Source organism: Pteropus medius, unplaced genomic scaffold (genome assembly GCF_902729225.1).
Source record: "Pteropus medius unplaced genomic scaffold, Ma_sr-lr_union100, whole genome shotgun sequence".
Classification (NCBI taxonomy): domain Eukaryota; kingdom Metazoa; phylum Chordata; class Mammalia; order Chiroptera; family Pteropodidae; genus Pteropus; species Pteropus medius.
Genome location: NW_024345479.1, coordinates 382,465 through 402,155, shown reverse-complemented (window position 1 = coordinate 402,155; position 19,691 = coordinate 382,465). Strand labels below are relative to the sequence as shown.

At 41.5% G+C, this 19,691-nt stretch overlaps 1 protein-coding gene and 1 pseudogene across 1 annotated transcript; one reads left to right on the top strand and one right to left on the bottom strand.

The window, feature by feature from the left end:
* Positions 1–1,133: 1,133 nt before the first annotated feature.
* On the bottom strand, positions 1,134–19,635 carry RETREG3 (reticulophagy regulator family member 3). The gene is made up of 9 exons (XM_039873432.1): positions 19,321–19,635; positions 9,481–9,587; positions 6,682–6,712; positions 5,605–5,731; positions 4,877–4,961; positions 3,910–4,047; positions 2,810–2,892; positions 2,064–2,196; positions 1,134–1,639 (listed from the first exon to the last, which is right to left on the bottom strand). Exons 1-9 carry the CDS (start codon positions 19,557–19,559, stop codon positions 1,182–1,184), a joined length of 1,401 nt encoding a protein of 466 aa, XP_039729366.1. The 5' UTR covers positions 19,560–19,635; the 3' UTR covers positions 1,134–1,181.
* LOC120611320 (uncharacterized) lies at positions 9,043–9,158 on the top strand (annotated as a pseudogene).
* Positions 19,636–19,691: the final 56 nt, after the last annotated feature.

Here is a 19,691-nt window from a genome sequence, read left to right as displayed (position 1 = left end):
GAGGGAAAGAGGATAGAAGAGTTTGGCTTGAGCTCTGATTGGGGAGGCAGAGAGAGGCTGTAGGCTGGCACAGATTTAGAACCAATTACCATTTTTAGTTTTTGTCTCATGATTCTACTAGGGGCAGTCTAACAGATACCCCTTAGAGGGGTCTCTGCCTGTTATAGACACATTCTTGCCAACTGGGCTCATCCTTGAAAGAGGCCCTCCCAAGTTGGGAAGCAGTTCAAGATAAAAGTATTAAAGGAGCTGAACAGGGAGTAAGAATAGCTGGTGCAAGAGCTGGTGGCTCCTGGGATGAATGCCACTGAGCCACTGGTAAAGTGCTACTCTGACATCCCCCATGGAATTATTGCTTCTCCAAAGGAGGAGCAGGGGAAGGAACAGGAACATGGAAATTGGTATGGTATGGTATTGCTTTGCTCGTTGCTTAGCCTGATGGTCAAATGAAGCCAGGGGTTAGCAGCACCGAAGATTACCAGGCAGCTCCAGAAGATTCAGTGAGACCACGAGATATAGAGGCACTCACCCTCCCAGCCAGCTGACCCCATAGCCCAAGGTAATGTAGAAGAGGCCTACCCCCACATCATGTTCACAGTTCTTAAAGTTTCACAAGCAATATTTTGGAGTACTGGAGGTTAGGCCTCAAGAAATGAGGATGGGCTAGGGCAGAGGGAATAGGCCTGCTCTGCAGACCAAAGGACAGGTTTGCTTAGAAAAAGACAAATCAAATCATGGCTTAGCAAAAGGAGGATGACAGTGTAACTTCCAGCTGCTGCCTGACTTGGAGCTCTAGGGATGTGATGAAGGAGGAAGAAAGGGCTCTTCTATCACAGAGGGCCCCCAAGCATCCATACCTAGAAGCAAACAGCAGCACCCCCTCAAAGGGGAACCAATACCCCTGACTACTTTGTTCCCTCGAAGTACCATTCCGATAGAGAGAAGCCTCCCTTGGGAAACACACTCTCACTTCAGTGACTGAGCTCAGAAATGGGTGTCTCGCTGGTAGCAGGGGAGTATCCTCTCTCAGCAGGCCTCTGAGCATCAGCCAGGCCACCAGGCATACAAATATAATTCAGGGAGTGGGACCTGGGTTCTTCCCTTGCCCCTTCACCTTAAGTAGGATGAGGAGGAAAAAAAAAACCTAAACCACAGTGACCCCCCCAAAAGGATTCTCTGCCTCAGTGGCTCCTGGAACTGGCGGGGTCCAGCTGATTCAGCTCTGACTGGTCCAGAAGTTCAAAGTCATCCCCCTCAGCATCAGTGTCCAGGTCTGAACTGGGGGCCCGGAGGAAGCCTCTTGTTGCTCTCCGGGGAGGTGGGCCGGAAGGGCCTGGCTGAGAGGCCCCTGACAGGGCCAGCTGAATCATGCCCTGGGAGACCAGGCTGGCAAGATTGCTGGTGAGGTTGGATCCCACAGGCAGGGCACCAAGCAGGAGCTCTGGCAGTGCAGCCTCGTCCTGGCTGGCAGGGGGCGCCTGGGGCTCCTGAGCCCCTGGTGGGGAACGGTACATTAAGCTGGGCATCCCAATGCTGGTATCATCCTCATCGTCCAGGCCAGCAGGATCCACGTTAATGGAAGGGAAGTCTGGAAGGTCTCTGGCAAAGGATTCCTCTGGATCACTGTGACCATCTAGGTCTGGGAGAATACAAAGGTGTCTGAGACACGGCAACTGCCTGGCCCTCCTGTGCCCCAACCCCATAAGTCAGCCTCACGTAACCAGATTTTTCCACCCTGGATATCTAATAGTGAAACAGACCCATGGCACTGGTCAGCTTTTACCTACCACTTACAGATTACTGTGCTCTCTACTGGCCAGAGAACTCCCCGTCTCTTCTTTCACTATGCCCCCCGTGAACCTACAACCTGAGGCGACTAAGAAAATGAGGATTCCAAGGAAAGCAGCTGTGCCAGTCTAGCTGCAGCCATGCCCCTAAGGTTGCTCTGCCACCTGATCCACTATTTAGAAAACAGGAGGGAAGGGGTATTATCCCCTCTGTCCAGGGAAGCTGAAAGACAAGAGTCAGAGCCATTATCAACTCAGGTCCAAGATTCTCCTCACCTTCAGAGCCTTCTGTTAGAGGTGTTTGGCCCCTTGAAAGATTGAATGTGCCATTGTCTGTACAGGAGACCTCAGCATCCGAGTGCTCAGAGTCTGTGATGGCCAATTCCCTGGCAACGGTAGAATCATCCAGCTTAGGAAAAGAAAAGACCGACAAGCCTGAAGAGATGATGCCATTAAGAACAGATGCAGTTCCCCAGTTAGATTTACTAATTGGCAGGCCCTGAAGGCTGCCCTAAGGCCAACAGTGTAACCTGGTGGGAATAGGGACTTCGGTCAAAATGCTGATCTCTTTTAGTCTGTTCCCCCAAGGAAAACACCTTATTCATCAATCTTGAACACAGGAAGGAGTCTTGGTAGTCAACCAGCCACTTACTCTTAAGCAAATAATTGATCCAGAGAAAACATTTCATGGGTGGCCTGAAGGACATACTCACTGCCCGACCGAAGGTGGGCTGGGCTGTTTAAAAGATGATCACATCAGTTCCAGAAGTTCTGCCATGATGGTAGGGGTTAAAAGGAGACATGGGAGAGGGTGTGCTGGTCACTGCACTCAAATTGAGATCTATGTGCAAAGTCCCCATATAATACTAGCTTCTTTCCTCATAGGTCTTGGGGACAGGGGGCAGGGGCAGACATTGAGACCATAATGAGCTTACTGCCTAAATGTGAGGTGCCAGATGGTAAAAGGGAACTAAAAAAAAAAAAAAAACTTGCCAGAGGTGCAGAGCCCATAACCAAGATACCTGAGGACAGAAGGCAGCAAGCTCCTCCTCGCTGTCACTTTGGTTGTCCATGGCACGTTCTGGGTGAAGAGCTCTGCGGCGCACTATGTGGAAAGAGCAGGCCTTGTCACCTTCCCCCACCCGTTTTGGACTTTAAAGGCATAAAATGAGAACATAAGAGAACCAAGCTCTCTGAATATGGCCCTAAGCCAGCCTAACAATGCCACAGGGTGGGTTGCTGAGCCTAAGTGGCAAGGTAAGCTTGTAACAGGAAAGGAAGATCTCTCTTCCAACAGCTCTCCTTCCACCAGCACCCTTTGTGATCACTCCCTTTTTTTTCTGGTCAGGCGATCAAAAAATACCAGGCTTGTCAACAGCTCTCGGGATCAGTGAGGGGCAGACCAAAGTCAAGCAGGAAAGTGAACATTATTATAGAGAGGGCAAAGGGAGACACCTGCCTTAGTTTAATCAGGCTTTTGAGGGCTGATACTATTCACCTGGCTGCCAGAGGGGACTTGGTGACCACACGCAGGGCTCTTTGAAGGCCAGGGCTTAAGGAAATGCCCAACCTGGCCAGACCACAGAAGAGAGGAAAAAGTATGCATGACTGTCATTCCTGTGCTGGAGGATCTCGAGCTAGCACACTTAGGCTTCTGAGGCAGCAAATCTGAATCACCTTTGTAAGGCAGCTCTCAGTAGTGAAAAGAGGCCCAGCTTAGGGTTTAGAAGACCTAATCTGCCATTTACTAACTGTGAGCTTCAATTTCCTCAACTGAAAAAGCAACAAAATACCACCCTCTTCTCAAAGTTGTTATAAAGGTAAAATAAAATGTATGGAGAGCAGTTAGTACAGTGCTTGGACACACAGAAAGTGCTTCATAAAAAGCAGCAAACACTAGAAATATCTTCTCTGTCTTTTATCCAACTTGGGAGAGCTTTCCTTGGATTTAAAATGGGAGTGTCTAGAATTCCAAGTGGAGAAACTGGTAAGCCTACACAGATTTCCCTCAAAGAGAATATCACCTTTATTTACCACTCCTACCCATTATGTCAGACCTACAGGCTTTTCCTTCTCTTCTTCAAATTGCCCAAGTGGAAGGAAGCCTCCCCTTGACACTTACATTGTCTCTCTCTCTGCTTGGACATCATGTAGCCACGGACACTGAAGTCCAGCCGCTGCAGAGCTGGCTTCAGCCGTACGTAGGCTCGATCCCACAGTCGGTGGTACACAGCGAGGGGCCACATCATGACAGTGACAACTGAGAGGAGGAGCGAGAAACAGTGGCAAAATAGAGAAGGGGCTGCGCAAAACGGTCCTACCTGTCCCCTGGTATTGTGTCCTGAGGGCTTGGACACTTAAGTGGGGAACAGTTCAGCTTAATTCTGCTGGTCACCTTCACTAATCACCCATACTCCATGATGGGGTTTGGAAGGGCAGAGACTTCTGCAGCCACCTACAGGGTGTGCACAACAGAATATGCTGCTGATATATGGAGGGCAGAACCAGGCAGCGTGGTCACTTACACATGGGTGTCATGAGTCATAAACAAGGCCGAATGGTAACAATGCCTCAGAAACTACACAATAAGTCATGTGAGTTTCTGATACATAATGGCCACAGCCATAATTGCTTAGTTCTCCCAGCCTTAAGTTAGCAGAGTTCATGCCAAAAGAAAGTAACTAAATTTATAAAACTGTGCTCCAGGGTGGAAAAAGTACTCCGGGGTAAACGGAACCCAGTAGAGGATCCCCGAAAAGTTATGTTCTGCTGTTACATAATACATACTCTAAAAATTCCCTCCTTAAATAGGGACAGACAGTCCTTTACATTGGTAATACAGTGTATGTTACTGGACCCATGTCAATTTCTAAAGATGACTTGGTAAGAAAAGGACTTTATATGTGGGGAGCCTGCTGCAGATAAGAAAAAAGATATTTTCATGACACTAAAGAGGTCATGAAAATATATAAAAAGGTAATTTCCTAGAGAAACAAAATATAAAAGTCCTCTCCCTAGACCCACAGTTACCTGTGGCTGGAAAAGCTACAAGTAGGGTAACATCACAAGGGAGATATAGCCGTACTTACGCATTAAGTAGGACAGCAGGAGCCCAGGGACGTAGCGGCCCAAGACAGCCAAAAAGGTCAGTATCCCACAGCTCAGCAAGCAGAACTGAGGGAGTCAAGAAACAGTGTTAAATTTCTGCTACACGGCAGGGGGCGGGGGTGGGGACAGGAGGAAAGGTGAAGACGTGACTGAATTCTTTATGACTTTTGACTAAAGCATGGGCATGTGAGAATGAAAGATGTACCTAGCCACCATTACATCCAATGGTGATTCTGTTTGGGAGGAAAGGAAGATGTCCACTTCTATTCAAACTCCTTTTATGTGACTAACCCCATAGGGTTGCACTTTTCACGCTGGAAAACTGGTTTGAATAGGATTTAGCCAAAAATTCTCTCTGAAAGCTAGTGTTGGCAGTGAGTTTTTTAAGTCAAAGTAAAAATAAAATAAAATAAAATACCCCAACAAACTATTGCATGTTTAAAATGACACAGAATGCACACAAGCAAGCTTTCTTTCTCATTTTGGGGCAGGAAGATGGCCTAATCTAAATGGCAAGCACCCAAAGAAAGAGTCATCAAGCTCTTGCCTTAGTCCTAGGTCAGAAGCTCTTCCCTACAACTTCCCTTTGTCTCTACAAAGATCATGGTCTTTTCTTTCTTGAATGAAGATACGAGGTAAAAGGGCTGTTCCAGTTTAGCATGAACTTAACTGAGAAGCCAGAAGTGAAAGTGAAAAAGGGCAGTCTTACCTTGCCTGGGTTTTGCTTTTTGAAAAGCAAAAGATTCCTTATGAAAATGGTCCCACTAACCCAGACTTCAGCTACATGATGACAGAGCTCGGGCACGCTGAGCAACCGAGGGTGCACAAAGCCCCAGCTATGGGAGAAAGAAGGGGGAGCTGTGAAAGGAAGGTGTTGAGGATTCCCCCCATCTTGCTGTAGAGGCAGCCAAAGCTTCCAGGTTTAAACAGGGGCTGAGGAGTGGCTAGTCCTAGGTGCTTCGGAGATGAAGCATGACTCTCTTCTTGACTCACCAGGTTGAAACTTGAATTTAGGGACTACGAGGGCAAACTTGTTCCGACAACTCCACCCTATGAGCAAGCAGCCCAATCCACATGTGTAAGCCTGCCATCAGCTCCAAGGCCCTTTGTGCTTAGAAACATCATCCCTGCACTCAAACCATTGCAATTCACTGTGATTGCAATCCAGAGATAAAAGTAAAGCACAGTCTGACACCACTGCTGCTGAGGGGGAGGCAATGGTGGATGTGCCCCCTCAGAAAGAAAATAAAGCAAAACCAAAATAAACCACAGCAGAGAAAATTCCTTGCATCACACACACAGGATGAGTGAACTGCGAAATGAAATCAGGAGCTATAAGACACAAGAGAAATCTTTGGCTTGCTGATGCCAGGAACCTATGTGTTTTCTGACCAGGGAACTTTAAATAGCCAGAGGTCACAGAAAACACTAAATGACCTGGTATAAAAGCCAGGAGACAAATGAAGTAAGTTGCCTTCAGTTGCCTGAAGTAAGTTGAAGTAAGGTTTTCACACTAGGGCTGGAAATGCAGCTAATTCCTTGGCATATCAAGTTATGGGGCTCAGCTATGCTTCTTTTTCAGAAATTTATCTTGTAAATATCAGAGGACACTAGCCATCTCAACACGTGTTGCTTGAACTTTATGATTTGTTAAAATGATTATCTGGAATGGACTAGGTTCTCAGCTTACACTTTGTCCAAAACATGGGGTTAACAACATATCATCAGAATATTACAAGAGAATCAATCAGAGCAACAAAAAAGGGATTTAATTAGTGTTCCATACCTCTCATTGTCTAATGCGTCGGGTCTTGGCGCTACAATATTAAAACAAACACCAGCATTAGTTAGGGAAAACTAAACATGAAAGTGTTAGGCTGTTGGTCTGACAGCTCAAGTTGTAATAGGTTTGGGGAAAAGAAATAAAAAGGAGACTCTATGTTATCCTGTCAGAGTTAGGGAACTGCAGACAAGGGAATGATGACTGATGCCTGCTCAGTTCTCCAGCAGGGTGGGGTGGGGAGGGGAGAGGATCCAAGTGCAGCATTAGGGCCCCTTCTAAGTACTACAGCCCAGGGCCCAGGTGCACATGAAAAATGATCTATCTCACCCAAGTGTATCTGAGTTGCTCATACCCATCGAGGTGCACCAGGTCAACGAGACATGTAATAACTACTCCAAACCTAGAAATCTGCCTATTCTCTTTAATCCATTTCCCGTTTAGAGGAAAAAAAAAAAAAGTGCAGCTTGCTGCCAGTATTAATTTGATTTTACATAAGCACGCTCTTTGGGGCTGAAGCAAATCTGACTGGTTTTCAGTGTGAAAATAAAATACAAAAACTGTTCTTGGAGTTATTTCTAAACAGAACTTGTCTCTAATCCTAATGTAATAGAAATGTATACATAAATCAGATTCATCAAATAAATCTTCAGTTAACAACTGTTCAAGAATGATGTTAACATCACGCATAGGAATACGTTTTCTAGGATTAGATACCGCTACTAAAAACAGAAAGCTGTCCTAAATAGAATGATGTTATTTGTTTCCAAAGAATATTAATATACTAGAATGATGTGAAAATAATAATAAAAGCGAATAATTTCACGGCAAACTTTGGGGGTAAGGTTAGGGCTGTAATCCGTGAGTTATCTCAGGGTTAAACACTACAGCTGCAAGCGTGTCCGGCGAGTATTCTCCGGGCAAATGGGCAATGGGTTAAAAAGAGACCCATTAACTACAATAAATGATGTAGTCTTTTGACAGGTGAATAAACTAGATGATTCCTTGAAGTCTCTGCAAAATAAGATGGGAATGTATTTAAAAGCTGTAAACTCTGGTCTGAATATCCTGCCAATACTTCAAAATTAACACGACGAAAACTTACATCAACTTCCCTCGCTCTTGTTCCCCATTCGAGCCGACTCCCCTGTATGGCGTTGCTTGTATCTGTGAACTATAATGCAGTTCTACTCTTCTAGCTTTAAAATCCCAAAGTCAGCTTTTATCCCTTACTCTTCTACTTCCTATTTATCAGTCTTGATGTGTCTTCCTCTTTCACAGCTCTCCAAGCTACCCACTGTTTCCCTCCACAGACACCCCCCTGACTACATCTCACACAGATACTGCCACAGTTTCTTATCAGGCTTCCTTCCTTCTCCCTTTTCTCCTTTCATGTGGTCCTGTAAAATGCTATCAAATCAATCTTTAATATCGTCTCAGCATAGAGCTCTAATTTAAAAAATCTTCAATGACTGCCCACTACCTATAGGATAAAGTCTAAACTTCTAAGCCTAATTTTAAAGCCTTATAAAATCTAATCCCAACATATTTTCAGTTTTATTTCCTAGCCCTCCTTTTATTTCCTCTTCACTCCCATGAAACTGTTTGATTCCCTGTTCTCAGGACATGCTTTGCAGCTTCTGGTTCCTCAGACTAATCAAATTACTAGTCCCTCTAGAAACGCACTTTTCTCTCTACCTATCCAAATATTTTGCTTCATTCAAGGCTTGAACTAGGGCAAAAATACATGACAAACATACTGATCACAAATTGCACTGTGACATCTCTGGTACTGTTCCATAATAGTCATTTAACTTTTCTTATGTTTATGTATGTATAATCTTTGAGAAGAGGAACCATATCTTAGAGTACTTTATATGTCATAATGCCTGGCTTAGTGCTTTGCAAATTAAACAATTTTTTTAAATTATTTATTATTATTTATGCCTACAGCACCTGGTCTTCCTAGGTGGTCTCCCATCCAAGTACTAACAAGGCCTGGCCCTGCTGAGCTTCTGAGATCAGACATCGGGCTTGTTCAAGGTGGCATGGCCCGTGGCTCCAATGGGGCACAAACCCAGGGACCGTGGACTGTGGCTCCAATGGGGCGCAAACCCAGGGCCTTCTGCGTGTACAGCAGATGTACTAACTGCTACACTATGGAACCACATCTGCAAATTAAACAATTTAAAAGAAATTCCTGAGAGGCATATGGATACTGCCTTGGTAAAGAGGTAGTATCCAATGAGGTAAATTATTTTTTTAAAAATTGAGGGCTATGTGGACGTTCCATAGTGCAGCGGTTAACACGTCTGCTTTACACGTAGAAGTTCCTGGGTTCACGCCCCAGTGGAGCCACGGTCCATGGTCTACAGCCGTGCCACCCTGAACAAGCTCGATGTCTGATCTCGGAAGCTAAGCAGGATCGGGCCTGGTTAGTACTTGGATGGGAGACCACTTAGGAAGACCAGGTGCTGCAGGCATAAATAATAATTTAAAAAAAAAAAAACAAAAAACTGAAGACTACTTATTCCTTATGCCAATTATGAGGGCAAGAATATCTCAGATAGTGGATGAAGATTTCCTGGGCTTAAATGGGAAGGGCAGAACTCGGTTTCTTCTTTTCTAAGAAACTACATACAGATGGAACAGTAGCCCTTCTAAGCATCTCCTAAAGCAAATAATTCGGACATCAAAAGACATTCTCAGTTCCACGTATTTCCTCATAAACCCCCACAACTAAAGGTAAAAATGATAGGAAAGACCATTTCCAGTTCACCGTGTTCTAAATGCTACCAAACTCACCTTTTATTTCAGGCCAGATTTTGTTCTTCCATTGATCTATACACACTACGATCATTGAGCTGAATGCAAGTAAAAACACGAGACGAAGGGATGTCAGCGCAAAGAACCTAGAAAGAAGGAAAAACAGAAGATAGATCATTATGCTATGAGGCTTATTTCCGAAAAGACCATATGTGCACTACAGTCTATGTACTTAAGTACTAGTCATATACTTTGGGGAAAAAAATCACTCAAACTTTCTGAACTTCTGCTATTTTACCTATGGGGCAGAGATAATAACTTGCTTCCGTAAAGGCAGAGAACTAAACCAAATAACATCTGAAAGCCACTCTCAGCTTTTAAGGCTGTGATTCTATTAACTTCAGAAAGAAATTCATCCTTGATAATAAGTTGTTATGGTGAAAGCAACACCTTTCTACCAAATTAGACCCGAGTGTAGGGGCAACAAACGGATAGAGATGCATTAAAGAGCATTTAATTCAATTGGCTATCTTTTCACAAAGGAAGGAACTGAGGCCCAAAAAAGTAAAATGACTTCTCAAGGTCACACAGAAAGTAAGCATTGAAGCTACAGTTAAAAGCCAGTTCTCCAGAATTAACACCAATCCTTCTTAAACACTTCCCAAAAATTGAAGAGGGAACACTTCTTGATTCATTTTACGAAACCAGCATGACCCTAATACCAAAGCCAGACAAAGACACTACAAGAAAACTATAGACCAATATCCCTTATGAGTACAGATGCAAAATATTCAATAAAATACTGGCAAACTAAATTCAGCAGCACACTAAAAGGATTATACACCATGATCAATTCCTGCGATTGATTCCAGGAATGCAAGGGTGGTTCAACATACAAAAATCAATAAATGTAACGTATCACATTAACAGAATGAAGGAAAAGCTAGTTCTTATTTGAAGGAATCAACCATAAATAGATATTTACAAACAATCTGAGAAATCTCAACACCAACAGCACATCTGAAAATATTAAAGAATTACTGTTAATTTCTTAAGTGCTATAATGTTATGGAAGTTATGGTTGTCAAGTCCCCATCTATTAGAGATACACACTAAAATATTTATGAATGAAATAATATGATCTCTGGGATGTGCCAAAATAATACAGTTGGCAAGAGAAAGGGTATGAAAGAAAATGAAACAAGATTGACCATGAGTTGGTTAAGTGCTAAAGCTGGGAGATGATAGTACATGGGATTCTTTATTTGTACTATTCTCTCCCCGTCTGTATTTATTTAAAATCTTTCACGATATTTAAAACAAAAGCTAGTTCTTCTGAGTCTTTCTATTATGCCACCCTAAAGCCTCTAAGGCAGCGCCTTATAGAATGTCTAGAGTCCGGAACTAGTCCACAATCTTATTCCACTTGTGAGGTGAAATATGTCTGAGGAAGTTAGCACAGAAATTGAAAACAAGCATTTAGAAATTTGTATAGCAATGTGACCAAGTCATTCTGAATCTAAGAATACATTTGGGCTTGGATTGTCTGAGCCTTTTAAAACTTAATTTTTCTAATAACTCATTATTGTGTATTTTATAAAAGCATCGATTTATAACAGATTCAGGAAAACAACAACACTAGTCCTCACCACAGACAGGTGTAAGAAACACTGTTCTAAGATCTAGAGGGAAGCAGAATGCATCACCAGAGAGGTGTTTCAGCAGGGCAGTTAGGCATGGCTTATCAAGTTAGACTGGCTTGAATTTGATTCTCTGAACAACCACTCTTAGTCATTTGACCTTGATAAATTAGCTTGACCTCTTTAAGCCTCAGTTTCCTCATTTATATGTGATGTTAACAATAAATCTTATAGGACTGTAGGTATTAAAAACAACATACTTAATCACCTAGAAAAATATCATACTTGATCCCGCTAAAAAAAAGAACATACAAGGCAACTAATACAGTGGTTCCCAACCTTTTTGGCACCAGAGACTAGTGCTCCTATGAGAATCTAATGCCTGATGATCTGAGGTAGAGCTGAGGTGGTGATGCTAGCGCTGGAGAGTGGCTGCAAATGATGAAGCTTCGCTTGCTCACCCACCATTCACCTCCTACTGTGCAGCCCAGTTCCTAACAGGCAACAGACCAGTACCAGTCTGCCACCCAGGAGTTGGGGACCCCTGACCTAATACATGCCTAACACACAGTTCTATTCAATTTTACAGTGAGAAGTGTTATTAGCAATGATCACAGTAACTGATCAAACAAGGGTAAAGACAATCAAGGGCTGGTTATAAATGACCTCTTCTCAACTCAATATGACTAATGACTGGACATAATCACAGAACAATACCGAGTATAATCTTTATCATGTCTTTTAAAAGTTTTGTCCATGTGTATACATGAATACACATGGAGGGACTGGCAGAGGAACTTTAATTTTTGTCTCTAGACATTTTTGTACTTTGTTTTCAATAAACATGAATCTATGTTCTACACTTTCAAAAACTATACTTTCAAAAACTAAACAATGAGGGATGGATGGAAACAAGACCTTAGAAATCCAGTCACCAATGACAACCCTATTCCAATTTTTCCGCCCCACCACTTAAAGGATATTGTAATTATATATGTGATTAAAGAATGAGAGCAGCTCAATAGGAATCTAGAGCCTCTAGAGCTGCTCCAGGTCATTAATCTTCTCTTCAAAGCTAGTTCATCGACCCAACAAATAAGCAAATTTAACAAGGCCGAGGATAAGGGCTCTAGAGCTTCTTGCTCTTCTGTGTTATTACCTCCATGTCCCTCTCCTGTGTTATTACCTCCATGTCCCAAAAGCAGGATGTGGCATGACTGCTACTCTCTCCAGAGTACTTGATAGGGTTCTCTGGGGAGGCCATCCAGATTGTCTAACAATCTCCACTTTCATGATTACTAACACAAACATAAACTAGGGTAGGGAAGGATATTAAGCTCTCCTAAAAAAGGTCAGTTTTCCAAAGATGATGTCAATAAAAACACTGTTTCTCCAAGACCTGGACATTTTAGTAGCCTGTCTCACCACCCTTTTGCTTCAACTCAATTCCGCAAACATTTGAGTGCCTGTTATATGCCCAGGCCTTATAAGCAATCCAGTTACAGAAATAAATAAGACATGGACCTTACTCTCAATTGTATTTACGTGTCTGTGTATGTTTGCAATGTAACATGACATGGTAATGAGAAAGAAAAGGACGTCTAAGCTGAGATTTGAAAGACAAATGGTAACACAGCAAAAGGATGTAGGGAAGGAGGAGGACATTCCGATGGGGAGAAGAGCCAGCTGGCATGACATATTTAAGATGACAGGTAGTTTGATAGAACTAAAACATAGTACTGGGAGGCAGGTTGTGAAAGGCATTTTATAACAAGAGTACTGGATTTTATTTTGCAGATGATGGTGAATCAGTAAAGAATTTTACAAAGGATGTATTTTCTGGGTCATGAAGGCTAAGATCTTCTTGAACAAGATTAATCCTGGTCCATAAGTCAATTTTAGAACTAGATGTATCCTTTTCCTGAACGAGCCAATGCAGAAACTTCAGAAGAAGGGTTTTTCTGTGGTATAAAATAACATTTCTTGGGAAAATAATTTCTTCCATATAGCTATAACTTAATTAATGGAAAGATCACCTCAAATCATTAGAGTTGACCCCTCCAAAGTAACTAGACAATTAATATCAATGTTCTCTTAGGAGTCTATCAAATATAAAAAAATATAGATATGTGTGTGCTCCTTTCCGATGTACCAGCCCTCAACACTAAATTCCTGAACAAAAAGGGAATATCTATCACAGACAAGTGTGTTTTGGATATACCGAGGGTCTCATAATCTTGACATTTTATGGAAGTAACCTGAAAGCCCGCCTGTAAAAAAAAAACTTTGCAACTATATGCAAGGACAAGACATAGTTGAAGTTAAAATACTTTTGAGACTGGTATAGATTAAGAAATGGAGGAAAAATAAGGAAGGATTCCTCTGGATGAGTTTAGTCCTGCAATGTCTATTCATGCAGGCCAAAAAATTCACTTGCAGCTATAACAGTGTACGAGTTTGATAAGACAACATGCAAAACATTTTTCAACAACTATAATTAGCATGAGAACCTCTCAACTTAGCAAAAACAACTGCAAATGTAGTCAATTCCAGATATTCACATGTGAATTATTCAATTTGGGGATTGCCCATAGGCCATTACTCCTTCTACCCATTGTGGGCTCACAATCAGTTTTTCCTTAATGATATTCGTTTTTCTTTTTCCTAAAGGAAAGCATGTTAGTTGAAGACAGTTTGGAAAATATAAGTAATAATTAAAGAAAATAAAAAATAAAATTAGTACATATATGAAATTCTTGCAAAAAAAAATTTTCTTGAAACCTGAATCTGATCAAGCCTCTATATCCAACTACCAATTTACAGGAAATATAGAGCACAGGAACATGTTAAGCCACGGATGGGGATGCAAGCAGCAAAATCCAATCTGCAGGACACTTTACAGGACAAACTGCAGAGGGAAAAAAATGAAAGGGAACTAACAGAGTAAAAGAGATGTTAAAAAAAAAAAAAAAAAGACAGTCACAATGTGTGGACTTCATTCGGATCCTAACCCAAACAAATTGTTTTTAAAAGAACGACATTTATGACTTATGAAAACTGGAAATTTGAACACTGACTGAAATTAATTTTTTAGTAGTATTTTTTTTAAGTCTTTATTTTTCATGGACGCATACTGAAACACAGATTAATTGATATGAAATCTAGAATTTGCCTCAATAAAAGAGAAGATTGAAAAGAATTGGGGTATAGAAGACACAAAATTGTCCATGAAAAATGTTTAAAGCTGGGTATATGGTGATACATGATATTATTCTGCCTACTTATATATCTGTTTCAAATTTTCCATAAAAAAGTTTTTAAAATGACCCATTAGCCACATATATACTCCAAAATGTGAACAGAGGTTACTATCTTCATTAAAAGAAAATATTCACATAGAAAAACTCCATGGAAGTCTAAGGCGTATCTGGTTTAAAACCTCCTTCTTCATTTAACAATACAAAGATATGCTTTCCTATATCACCAGAAAAGCATTAAAAACTTTACAAATAATTGCATCATGCATATATACAATTAGTCTTTTCAACCTTTCCCTAAGGTTGAACTAAGATGTTTCCAATTTCTGATGTAATAAAGCTATGTATCACTGAGCATAAATCTTTGTCTTATGATTAACTACTTTGAGTGGGATTACTAGGTCAAAATGCATGAACTTTATAACAGTGTTATTGAGATATAGTTTGCATACCTTTAAGATTTTACCAGTTTAAATTGTCTAATTCGATGGTTTTTAGTATATTCAGAGTTGTGCAACTATCACCATTATCTAATTTAAAACATTTTCGTCACCCCCAAAAGAAACCTATACCCATTAGCAATCACCTTCCATTTTACCCAGCACCTGAGAAGGTATTACATTCTTAAGTATCTTAATATATGTTGCCCTGAACAAGCTCGATCCTGTCTGATCTCGGAAGCTAAGCAGGGTTGGGCCTGGTTAGTACTTGGGTGGGAGACCACCTAGGAAGACCAGGTGCTGCAGGTGTAAAAAAAAAAAAAAAAAATATATATATATATATATGTATGTATAATATATATATATGTATAATATATATGTATACACACACACACACAAACACACACATATATATATACACACATGTTGCCAAAGTACTTTCCAGAAAGGCTGTCAAATTCAAGTTCCTATCAAACATACACCAGTTTTTCCATATTTTTCCCAGAAATATTATCATTTAAAAAAAAACTAATAAACAGAAATAAGTAACTCACTGCCATTTATATTAGAATTTTTTATTACTAAAGAGAGTAAAATTTTATATATCCATCGATTTATTATTATTTATGTCCTTTCATAAATTGTCCATCCCCTTCATTAGGGACTAAAATCCAATTATGTATTAGTCTAAATATTCTTTGGAAAAACAATCTGGTGTCTAGAAAATCATGAGAAATTCCAAAACTAATCAAATTTTTGAGGTTAACTATACCATGGATCCTCATTATTGGTACAGGTAAATCAGAGTTTGCTATAAAGTTTATGCTACAATCATAATAAACAAAATAAAGACTACACGTCTATTTTCAATCAAAGAAAATACTATTTCTTGGTTCCTCTGCTATTACAGAGTAAGCTTGTCTCAGTGGCACTTCAGAACAAAGCATCCCATCCTATAGGGACAGAAAGCCCATTATTGTACAGCACTTGCTGTCTGGTTAATGAGCCAGGCACTGGTAAATTAGAATGAAAAAAATTAACCCAACCTATGTCATGTAGTTAGTTAAGGCACAAAACCAGAAATGAAACCAACTGGCTGCTGTGACCTACCTTATGTTAATGGACAGAAAGCACCCAACCTTATAATTAGGACAGATAAAAACTGATGGCAAAAGAGAGGGGCGGCGGGGGAAGCCAAGGTATCCTTGGGAGTTTTCTTGGATACAAAAAGCAATAAGACCCCTCCAAATATCATCAAAAACATCTGCTCAATAGATTTCATCTGAAATTTTATGTATATATATAGTTTTTCACAGAACAAATGTCTCTACTTAAATGGGCTCTTTCTTCCATTTTCTGTTCCTATTGTTTTTTACTCAAATTCTAACCTTTTAAATCAGAATTGCTATATACCTTTAATCACGTCTTGGGTCATTTTTTTATTCGAGGAGTTTTTTGGGGGGCGGGACAGAGGACACACCTTGTTTCAATTAGGAAAACAACAGATTGCATAATATCCCCTAGAATATGGTATGGTTAACACAGACTAGTGACTGTAAAAGCAGATCTCAACAGAGATCTCAACAAGAATCAGCTTATGGATTTCTCTAAATGAGTATCTATAATTTAAAGACCACCTAGAATCATATAGTGTTAAAAACTGGAAAGGAGCTCAACAGCCATCTAGCTTTCCTTGAACCATGTGCTCCTCACAGAAGGAGGTGCCTGGAGTTCACACGCATTTCCAGGACTCCTTTGTCCTCCCCTTATCTCCTAGGTCTGAGTCAAACTAAAAAATTATTTGAACATGTTCTTTTCTGATCCTGTCAGGATGCGCTTTTGCTGACTCAGATAGTCTTCCCCAAATAACTCATCTATAGGTGGTGTTGAGGTTAATGAAAAAACAAGCAATTGGAAAGGAAGACCTGACATGTCTGTTATTATCCTAGAGATAATAATGTTACCAGTAACCAGAAGCAATATAAGCTGGAAGATCTCCGATATGATAACCATAATTCCTCTAGAATCTAGGGGGAAAAAAAAGGAGCAAAAGCCTTGAAATCCCATAGCAGCAAGGCATCTACGTCTATCTCTATCTTTTATGCTTTTTTAAAATTATTAAGCTGTAAGAGGGCACATTCACAGGTACAGAAAAACTTTCACTGAGAGTATAAAACACTGAAAGTTAAAAGCTACCTAAATTCTGCTTTTTTGTACTCTTGTCCAATCTTCTAATACCTCAAAATATATTAAAAAAAACCTCAGAGTTAATGATTTCTCACTAATTCAAAATGTATAATGAAAGAAAAATATTTCAGATCTGATTTCTCTCTGACCTGAGCCAATGATCCTCCTTCATTTCCTAAACACTTAAAATGTCCAAGAATTAAAGTTACTTTTCGACATTCCAAAGTGAAATGTAAACACCCATGTTCAATATGATGCTACTGGAATGTGAAGGAAGTCTTTCATTCTGAACCTCAAACTACCGTCTAAGAAAGCACATTTCCTAAAACAATCTTGTGAATTCCAATGCCAAACTACCTTAGCCTTTGGACTATCAGTCATTCTGTACCCTTCACAGGTATAAGTGAGTCCTCTCCATAGCTGGCATACCTAACTCCTCTTTAAGTCCCAAGAGTCACACCCTCATTTTGCTCTCTCTCTCCCCCCCAAGTACAGAGTGTGACGGGAATTTAACGAGAGTAACTGTGTTCTGGATACACAGCAGACAAGCTACCAGGAAATGCCAGAGATAAAGACCCATCACAACAATGCTTGAAGAGACCAAGAGTAAGAAAAGGAGATCTGAGTGAGATTCTAAACATAACATATTAATAAACTTAAGTAAACAACAGTTGAAGTCCAGCAAATTAAGGCTAACACTGTAACATTTAAAGATGTGTCTCAGAGCAGCTCGAGAGAACTCCACTGGCATTCTACTTCAAAAAAAACTTCTAGGCAAGGGGCATGTGGAAAGTCCCCTCCGCAAAAATAACATGCTAGTGATCCATTTACATTAATAAATCTTTGGTTTATCAGGATTCATTTACATTTTGACAAAAGTTTTTATATATCAGCCAGTCACACTTTGATACAAACTGGTTTATTGAGGACCAACTTTTTTCTCGGAGTACAATTGTAACAAATGGAAAGTTTTGACTGGATAGTTTGGGGTTAGGGGTTGGGATGGGGAGGTAGAAGGAAGGGAAGACAGGTTATTTTGGTAAACACTCCTGAATGAAGTGCTACAGTCAAGGGTTTCTGACAGAGAGCAACAAGAGAGAAGTAGGTTACTGGGGATCAAAGAAGCACTACGGCAAAAAGAAGAATGCTGGGGGGGAAAGTTTATGAAGTTTGTTAAAGGCTCTGGAAGCAACAAAAGGCAGGCTGCTGAGACTTTAACCTGAGTCTCCTTCAAACTGAGAGGATTAACTTAATAGCTGAACATTGTGTCTTCCCCTTGGAATTGTTTATGCTCCAACTGAGAGAAAATTTTCTTTCAGAGAAAGGATAATAAAGATTTTCGTTTTAAAACCAAGAACTTTAAAAGGAAAGCTAGTTTTAGCAAAACCAAAAAATTTCGAAAGCACATACCTTGCTCTGTTTCAGGCTTATCTAGAAGTGTTATTTCATTAAGCTGTAGAAGCCACCTATACTTCAGTCCCCTGGGAATTTGATCAATAACATTGCCCACGATCTGCTTGGCAGATCCTGTGAAGACCTCAGTCCACTTCAGGTGATGATAACTGAGAGAAGCAGCAGTTCCATGTGTCTCAGAGCACGACACATACAGATTCTTAAAGTGTATTTACAGTCCCACTTTTCCAGCTCAGGAAAACTCACATAGACTATTAGACGTCCTCAATTTCCTTGTCCATAAACCATGGCTAAGGATGCCTCTCCAAATCCTTGCGACAGGGAAGAGTTGCAATCCTAAGTGACTTTCAAACGGGTGAAATCTCACGATCTCTACTTCATAATCGTTCTTTAAAAGCTTATAACTTTCTCTCAAGTTGCAGTTTTGGAGGCTCTCACGCTCAGACTTCACCAACTTCCCTAAGTGGGCAAAAGGATATCTAACATGCTAATTCTAATGCAGATCGCTCGGGCTTGTTTTCTTATCACACCTAGGTCTTCCCAAGACCTCACGCCTCACGCATCTACCCCAATACTAACTGATAAAACCTTTGGAGACAGTCCTCGAACCACGTTTGAGCAGAAAAGATAAGGGAGATGATGGCTCTAAAGGGACACTGCTTTCCCTAGCTAAAAGCAAGCGGCTCAAGACGTAACCATACACTCCTGCCGGATGTGCGGGGCGAGGGTGCGGGCAGGTAAAGTAGAGAAGACAACTGAAGGCCCTGCGGAGAACTGCGATGCAAAAGCCTGCAGGCGGGACGGAGTGGAAGGAAACGAGGCAAAATTAGGCAGGTACAGAAGGAGCCAGTGCAACGAAGAACATGGGAGGTGAGGGGTACAGCCCTAGAGAAACCTGATGAATGTGCGCCCCGGAGGGTTTCCGAGGGTCCAGTTTCTCACCAGAAAGCCGCGTTCAGCCCCAGACACCACAGGGCGCTCCTGGCTGGCCGCTCCCACACCAGGGTTGCCTGCACCCGGCTCAACAGAGGCTCGTAAGGCCCCAGCACCTCCACGAGGGCCTGCTGCGCCGCCTCAACCTGCTGGTCCCGCTCCAAGGAGCCTGACATAGCGCCCCGGCCCCTGAAAGTCGGCCCCGAAGCTGGGCCTGGGGCCGCGGCCACCCCCTCAGCCTCAGCCATCTCCCCCCGCCAGCCACCGCATCCGGGGCCACAGCCCGACAGTCACAATAACACCAACTGCGCAGATGCACGATTCGGCGGGGGAAGACTGCTTCCCTCCGCACTGCGCCTGCGCAAGGGCTCTAGCTCGCG

Excerpts from the sequence above, each read along its gene's own strand:
- RETREG3 (XM_039873432.1), bottom strand. The coding sequence starts at position 19,559 with ATGGCTGAGGCTGAGGGGGTGGCCGCGGCCCCAGGCCCAGCTTCGGGG. Across the intron at positions 9,588-19,320 it reads GGGCTGAACGCGGCTTTCTG|GTTCTTTGCGCTGACATCCC; the intron begins GTGAGAAACTGG and ends CCTTCTTTCTAG. Across the intron at positions 4,048-4,876 it reads CCTGCTGTCCTACTTAATGC|TTGTCACTGTCATGATGTGG; the intron begins GTAAGTACGGCT and ends TCCTCCTCTCAG.